General features: G+C 46.7%; 1 protein-coding gene across 1 annotated transcript; it reads right to left on the reverse strand.

The window, feature by feature from the left end:
* Positions 1–1,160: 1,160 nt before the first annotated feature.
* HYAL3 (hyaluronidase 3) lies at positions 1,161–8,141 on the reverse strand. Its single transcript, XM_054977767.1, has 3 exons — positions 7,221–8,141; positions 3,817–3,906; positions 1,161–1,737 (listed from the first exon to the last, which is right to left on the reverse strand). Exons 1-3 carry the CDS (start codon positions 8,139–8,141, stop codon positions 1,312–1,314), a joined length of 1,437 nt encoding a protein of 478 aa, XP_054833742.1. The 3' UTR covers positions 1,161–1,311.
* Between the last annotated feature and the right edge of the window lie 418 nt (positions 8,142–8,559).

Genomic DNA, 8,559 nt, shown 5'->3' on the forward strand with positions numbered 1-8,559 from the left:
AAGATTCTTGTAGCAGAAGCACAAGAGGTTAAGTTATCTGGAACTTTTGTAATAACTGCTTAACTATTGCACTAATAACACACAAGAAAGAGGCACAGAATCCCTTGTGGAGATGTGCTGTGCAGGGGTTTTTCAACACATCTGCTTTCTTACAGCTATTAAGGACATTTTATGAAGGGAAGAAATAGTTATAATAGATACAGCTCCAGACTGCTGAACTGCAAAGGCCTAACTATACATAATGTTGATGGTCCATGAACAGAGTTTAGCCTCAAGAGGATGCTGTGGTGAGCAACATGGATTGAGGCCACAGTGGTGGGGAGGAGAATTTAACCTTTTCACTGATCATTTCTTCATATTGAAACCGGGGCCTGAAGGTTGCTTTAACCACAGTAGGCATAGATGGAGTGCCTGTCTTTCCCCCCCAGCTAAGGCTAAATATAACTAGGAAGGGTAGTTTTGATGGGGATAATTGCACAGGGTTAACCTTCTCCATTGCTGTGGCCCCAATTAAAATCTCACCTGCTTGCAGTTGCTTTTAAAGACACACTGGCGGATCTAGTCACAAATGTCCAGCACAACATGTAGTTTGTCCCTACATCATAGTATTGAGGGAATATTTATCTGTTATTTATAGTTCACCTTTTTCACTAGTACTCAAGGCAGATTGCACAGTATGAGTCAGCAGCACAGTCATTTTCACAGATATTTCAATAAACATTGCCATAGGGTATAAATGCCAATTTGCAAAGATTAAAAACCAGCAGAAATCCAATACAGGGCACAAGAAATGCTGAAACAGAGCACAAGCAATTCTAAGCCTGACATATTAAAACAACACAGCAACTACCCAGTAGGATCACAGATATAGAGAATAGTATGAATAAAGATAATGTCATAATGGGGAGTATTTTATTTGCTCTCTACCCTGGCATGTACAAATTCTGAATACCTCTGGAAGCATGTAATGCCCATTCATTACTATAACTGCAAAATAGTTGCCAAAAGGTTCCCTTCTTTTTAATACACAGAATGTGCTGTACTACAGAGTTCAAAACCTCAATGTCCAAGTCCTTACTTTAGCACCCAAAAGCTTCACATAACTGTAAAAAAGTGAAGCCATTATTCTTAGAAATATTGTCTGACCTGTGATTATTTGAAATGTCAGTGTAAGTACAATAGTAAGAAAAGAGAGTGTATTTTGCTGTTTGTCCAAGACAGGATGTCCCTTAGCAAACCTGTCATTCAGTTACCAGAACATTGAGGCTACCCTTCGTTAAATGCTAGAGATTGTTGGACCTGCATAGATAGTTATCTGAGCTCTGTCTTTTTGTCATAAATGGAGGGAGGACAGCTGTTTGACTTCACAACATTGTTGTCATGAGCTGCATCACAGATATCATGATACTGTGAAGCTAAGTTGAACTCCACTTCTGTGATGGGCTCTCTCCATTGTGGCCTCTCACACCAGGTACCAGTCCATTCAGGATAGCAGTGACACCGAAAGCTCTCCCATGCTGAAACTTCTTGGTCCAGAAAGTCTGTCACAGTAGGCTCCCCTTCCCACTGCTGTGGACTGAGGTGGAGGAAAGCCCCCAGCTCATCAGGGTGCTGCCTCACACAACGTCCATTCCCATAGCACAGCTGCTGGCTACATGTGCGGGCTGCTGTGGTTACATTGACTACATATGGCCCCAGTGTGCTCACAATGTAACGGTGAAGGCTCATGCAGCTCTCCTAAAGAACAGAAAGCCAGAATTAACAGCTTGGAATATTGCAGTGGCTGGACCAGCTGAATAAGAATGGCTGCTTTTCACGTGGAGGTTCTTCTGTACTTCAGTGTCCAAACTGAAGTGGTTTTTCTGAGGGGAAGCATCAACATAGTGCCATGCTCGAACCATGCTCCACTCACCCTTTCCCTGTCCCCAGTATACTCTTTCCCAAACCTGGTTTTCTACAACCTTTAGGGGAAAAGCTCAGTCTAGCACACTATTCATAGGATAGGATTGCCAGCTTGAGCACTGGCAACTGGTAGGAGATGTAGAGGGCAGAGACATGCTAAATAGACCTTACGGCAATACCATGACATCCCTTCCAATGTGAACCCAGAAGTGACATTAATATGTTGGTATGTTGTAGGATACCAGAGCTTATCCCCCCCTCCCCAGTTTCCCTCCACCGTTCTATTGAGTGGCGGTGAACACCCAAGCTCCAGGGTGGGAGGTCTCACACTATAGTGGTCCCCTATAATGGAAAGGTGCACATTTTTAATGATCTCACCTGCATCAGTGCCATTTTTCTTCCATCAGCTTACTGTAGCAGCTATTTTCAACTTCAACAAAAAGACTTTGTGGAATCTCTTTTTTAAAAAATTGGAATCTTAAAAAAAAAATTAATTGCTATAGTGCTGTAAAGCTATAGTCCTATACCATTTACTGATTTATTTTTTTTAAGGCCCTTTGGTAGTACTGTTCAGGGGGGAGGTGCAGGGGAAATGGTAGCTGATGGAGGAAAGTGTACGGAAAACTTCTGTGTGGAAAGTTTGTTGCCAGTGCAAATACCTCTGCATTCACAGTGGTGATGAATACAAATGGAGAATTCTTGCCATGTGAAAGAAGCCAATGAGTGGTTTTAGTAATGGCCTTTATAGAGAAGAAACCAGGAGGGGACAGAAAACTCAGTTGTTATTCAGGAACTAAATGCTGGAAGTGAAGGCCTGTGCATTGTCTTTGCATCAAGCACACAAGTACTCCAGAGGGGCTGGTAGAACTAGTATCGTGTACAGGTCAGATTCCTCTGTATTCTTCTTCTTGTCTGTTCTTTTGCTGTCTCTTTGTTTACTCTGAATGCTAATTTCAAGGAATTCCTTCCTTTTAGCTGCTTCCTTTTCTTCCTGGTTATTTTGTGTGTGTGTGCGCCAGGGCCGGCGCCAGAGTTTCTGGCGCCTGCGGCCACTCGTGCACACGCGCACAGAGTGCGCGCGCATGCCACGGACTGCATGATGACATCATTGTGCGATGACATCATTGCGCAGTGCAGGATAGCTGGGGCGGCACGCAGAAGCTGCTCTGTGTTCCGCACGCTGCCCCAGCAACAGCCTGACGGCTTCTGCACCCGGCTGGTGTGTGTGGGGGCAGAGGAGCGCACAGCAGAGCTGGCATGGCTGGCTGCAGCTGCTGCTCCAGCCAGCTAGCCTCATGCCGCCGCCGCCGCCATATGCCCCAGCCGGGCGCAGAAGCCGCGAGCCGCTGCTGGGGTGGCGCGCAGAAGCTGCTCCGTGCTCCACACGCTGCCCCAGCCCCCAGCAGCAGTCTGACGGCTTCTGGGCCCGGCTGGGATGTGTGGGGGCGGAGGAGCGTGCAGCAGAGCTGGCGTGGCTGGCTGCGGCTGCAGCTGCTGGCTGTCATGGCTGGCTGCAGCTGCTGACGGTGCAGAAGCCGTCAGGCTGCTGCTGGGGCAGCGTGCGGAGCACAGAGCAGCCTCCACCCGTCACCCCAGCAGCGGCTCGCGGCTTCTGCGTCCGGCTGGGGCGTGTGGCAGCAGCAGTGGCATGGGGCTGGCTGGCTGCAGCAGCAGCTGCAGCTCAGTCACACCAGCTCTGCTGCGCGCACCTCCACCTCCGACACCCCCTCCGGTGCCTTTCCAGTGCCCTCGCGCCCGAGGCCACCGCCTACCTGACCTCTATGGGCGCGCCGGCCCTGGTGTGCGCGTGTGTGTGCGCACGTGCTTGTTGTGTCAGAAGGTGTACCTGTTTTCTGCCTGAGGCAGATTTAGGGCTATCCTTGCCTTAGGAAGAGATCTTTCAGGGATACTCACAAGTGAACTGGAATAGGAGAGGTCACCCCAGAGTGCCGCTCCAGCAGCTCCAAGTGCTGCACTCTCTCCAATGGTGTATACCAGGTCAGTCTGAATGAGAAAAGAAACAAAGAACATTTCAGCTCAGGGACACTCTATGTATTCAAAGTACATGTTAGTTTGGGCAGTATTAGCCTGATTTCCTTGGTTACAGGCAGTAGATTTTTGAAGACTGTGACAGAGTAGTTGTTGCCCCAAGAACAAGAACAACACATGTTCCATTTTCCTGTCTCACTATGCCCTCTGATTAAGTATGTTGTGCAGGGGTTTGTAATGCTTCAAAAATCTTGTCACACTGAAGACCATGGCAAGAAAGAAAAAGTGAATGTATGTGCTGCAAGCAAGAATAGATCTATCACCCTACTTTTGAGTGTTTGAATATTTGCACATAGCCTTCTTTACCATGTGAAGGATGGCAGTAGGAAGTCCCTATGCATGTTCCTTCTTGATCACCACTCTATTGGACAGGCCCTCTCAAACACTCAGGTACATGAGTAGTATTTGTACGGACTAGCTGTCAAGGCTCTGACGATCTCCACTAATTATTTAAATGACTTCATTTTCTCCCTTGCCCAGTGTAAACATGAACCTGTGTTGGACTGGAGTAGGGTTGCCAGCCTCCAGGTGGTGACTGGAGATCTCCTGGAATTACAACTGATCTCCAGGTGACAGAGATTAGTTCCCCTGGAGAAAATGGCTGCTTTGGAGGGTGAACTCTATGGTATTATACCATTCTGAGACCCTTCCCCTCCCCAAACCCCGCCGTCACCAGACTCTGCCCCCCAAATCTCCAGGAATTTCCCAACCTGAGCCTGGCCACCCTAGACCGGAGAGATAGCACTTCTGTACCATGCAGAGTAGAAAACAACTCCTATTGTACTCATATTATTAGCTACAGTAAGTCATTCATGAATATGGAATATTCTCTTGGCCATCTACAGAAAAGCAAAGATCCACCATTGCCTTTCCATAACCCTTTGTAACTATAGTCCTCTATTGTGTGTGTGCTTGGTCTAGATATTTGAACAACAAAATTCAATGCAATTTTCTAGCACTGACTTATATGCAGAATCCAAACAGATTCTGTCTTGTATTTTTTCCCCCATTTCTGGGTTAATAACAGCACAGCAGACAGTTTAAAACAGCACAATGGCACAGGGAGGAAGGCTTAAACCCCTTCTTCCCCCTATTACTGCAGCTAGGGTTGCCAGCCTCCAGGTAGTGGCTGGAGATCTCCCGGAATTACAGCTGGTCTCCAGGCCACAGAGATCAGTTCACCTGAAGAAAATGGCTACTTCGGGGGTGGGGGGGTGGACTCTATGGAATTATGCCATGTCAAGGTCTGTTCCCTCCCCAAACCCCTCTTTCTCCAGGTTTCACCCTCCAGATCGCCAGGAATTTCCCAGCTTGGAGCTGGCAACCCTAACTGCAGCACCAATCTGAACTGGGCCCCTGTGCAGTTCTTGCTGGCTTACTGGGAAGATCCATTCACAGATCTCTCAGTATTGGGTTTCATTTGGCTCTAAGAATATCAGCTTTCTTTTAAATCAGAAAACAAATGTTTAGTCTTCATTGACTGGAAAAAAGGCTGTAGACATAGAATCAGCATGTGATAAAGGCAGCAGCTCTGAGAGGGGATGTCCAATAAGGGAACAAATTTAAGTTTAATTTCCCTTTCCTTCTCCATGGTTGATAATTTTCTCCACTATTTCTGCACATGAGTCATCTACCAGTACGCCCACAAACTCCTACCCCTTCTTCCATTCATTGTTTTAAAAGCATCTAAATGACTTTTAAAAATATATCCTTCAAGACTTTGGACTGGGCATTGGGAAAATACCTTTATAGCAAGGTACCTAACAGAATATTTTATTCCAACAGCAAAACTAGGATTTTGTGGCTGTAGAATTTACAGGAGTTTAGGCCTGAGACTATAAGGGCCAAACTAGTTGTTGCATTTTAGATGAGTTCCCAGCGGGGAATGTCCACCATATTGCAGCTACAAGTCCCCAGTGGCAACTCTGTGTAAAAACACTGCAGGGGTAGAGTTGCTAATCTTCAGATGGGGCCTTGAGAGCTCCCAGAGTTACATCTGATCTCCAGATGACAGAGATCAGTTCTCCTGGAGAAAATTACTGCTTTGGAGGATGAACTCTCTATGGCATTGTACCCCACTGAGGTACCTCCCCTCTCAGACCCCACCTTCCCCAAGTTCCACCCCCTCCAGAAATTTCCTATCCCAGAGTTGGCAAGCAGAGGCCGGATTTAGATCAGGACCACAGCATGGGGGGAGGAGGAGTCCCTGCTTCCCCTAGACCCTAAAACAGCCTGGGTGGAAATGTAGCAGGAGCCAATCCAAAGCCCCTGCTTTTACATGGAGTTGCCACCTGGGACTCACAGCTGCAATAAGGCTGCCAAATCACCACCGGGAATGTGTTGTTTGACCTTAAGACAATTGGACTCAATGGGTCTTGTTTCTGGGAAAGTACAGTGCCATTCTAAGCTGCTTAACACCCTTCTAAGCCCATTGATTTCAACGGACTTGAAAGGGTGTGATTCTATTTAGGATTGTGCTGCACAAGCAGGATTGGCTTGCTAGAGCAGGAACCTAGAGCTTCTATGCACATCTTCACATAATGTTGTTGCTCCATGTTGCTATAAAATATATTATCATAGTCAGCGCTTTTTTTCTGGGAAAAGAGGTGGTGGAACTCAGTGGTGGAATTCAGGACCACACAATGACGTCACTTTCGGTCAGCTAGAACAAGGGGAGAGTTTTTAAAAGTTTAAATCGCCCTCAGCGATAATGGTCACATGTCCTGTGGCCCCGCCCCCTGACCTCCAGACAGAGGGGAGTTTAGATCGCCTTCCACACTGGTGTGGAGGGCAATCTAAACTCACCTCTGTCTGGAGGTCAGAGGGCGGGGCCACAGGACATGTGACCATTTTCAAGCGGTGCCGGAACTCCATTCCACCGCGTTCCAGCTGAAAAAAAGCCCTGATCATAGTAATGAAATGAACAGTGTTGAATCTGACCTGGAAAAATCTGGTTCAACACCCTTTTTAGGTTCAACACCCTTTTTAGCCATAAATCTCACCGGTTGAGCTCAGGCTACTCACATTTCCTTAACCTAACCTACTGTGAGGATAAACTTGGAGGGACAGGTGCGGGACAGCTGTGAATGTTGCCCTGAACTACTTTTGAGAAAGAGCAGGATTAAAAGATAATACAAAAAAATATACAGTGGAAGCTAATATTTACTGAAGAAGCCATCTACCATCCAGGTAACAACTTTAGCTTGCATTCACCTACAGGGAAGAATCTCTACTTGCTATTTGCACTCTCAGCATCTTTTAGGTCTTACCTCAGTAAGGTACCTTGAGGAGTGTCTGTAGGAGACTCTGGAATATGCAATTACAGGCAGGGGTGGCTTCAAGCCAAACTGTGCCACGCGGAATGCCTCTCTTATGCGGTAGTGAACATAGCGCTGGTGTTTTGATGATGGGAGCTTTGGGGGGAGATAGATACTGGGGAAGAGGGCTGAGGAAACTTCCCAGAGCCATTTGAGTCGATCGTTCCACTGGACCTCCTTGGGGTGGCAACGGCCAGTGTAGTTCTTTTCTTTCTCCCAGTTGTCATTGAAGCAATCAGGGAATCGGTAGAAGCCCCAGAGTCCCTGTGGCCTCAGCTCCTTCCCGACAGCCAATGTTCTCTCCATGAGCACTTTAGCTGCCTGCTCAAATTCTTCCTCAGCCAAGTAGGATTGTTCCTTAGCAGGCAGATCTGGGAACCTTTCCAAAACCCATTGTTGAGAGGCCTCCCTGTACACAATCTTGGGCCCCCAGTTTCTCCTCCAGAGAGGCCGCCACTCCTCCCAGTCAACCACAGCCAGACCTCGGAAGCCATGATGCAAAAGTTCTGTAATTTCTTTTGAAGCCCTCTCTAGGTGTTCTTTCAGATCAGCTTTCTGAGGTATTCCCCCATTATGCCACTCACCCTCAGAGGAGATGTAAGGATAGAGTCCAAACTTGTTTTTGTAAAATATAGTCATGTTCTGGCCACGAAATGTGTTACCTTTGTTCTCAACAATGCCATAATCTCCAAGAGGTAGAGCAATCCCAAAATGTTCTTCACATCTTGCAGTGGGCAAGTTCCACACTACAGCAAATGGTTCATTTTGGAAAATGGGACCAGCAGTTGTCGGGTCCCAGCTATGTCCTTTCAGGTTGTGTGGGGCCCAAAGGTAGAAAATGATGCAAACCTTGATTACTCTGTTTGGGATCATGGTGGATGTAATAATCCAATATATCTTTTGGGGCTTCTCCTGCTTTGCTTATGAATACATTTCCTAATAGGGAGAAAGAAAAGGAGAACCTAAGATTTTTCCTCTCAGTTTATCTTCCTCCATTAACAAAACCCCTAACTAGTTGACACACTTATCACACAACCCCACAATAGTTTCCAAGCTGTATTTTTAACCTTGGGGATTTTAGCATAGTATTTAAACACCAGTGCTTACTCTAGCACAGTGATCCTTAATTGTGGCACCTGTGGGAACTATAGTGCCCACCAGTGGGTTTCCTGGCACTCATTTGCTTTTTCAGCAAAGCCACTGTTTCCCAAAGCAAAGAATCAGTCCTGGCTTTCTACCACCTCAATGAGGCAAGGTACCATCTTTAAGAAGGTACCATCTTTGTATTTGC

The sequence above is a fragment of the Eublepharis macularius genome, chromosome 4, assembly GCF_028583425.1.
Source record: "Eublepharis macularius isolate TG4126 chromosome 4, MPM_Emac_v1.0, whole genome shotgun sequence".
NCBI lineage: Eukaryota > Metazoa > Chordata > Lepidosauria > Squamata > Eublepharidae > Eublepharis > Eublepharis macularius.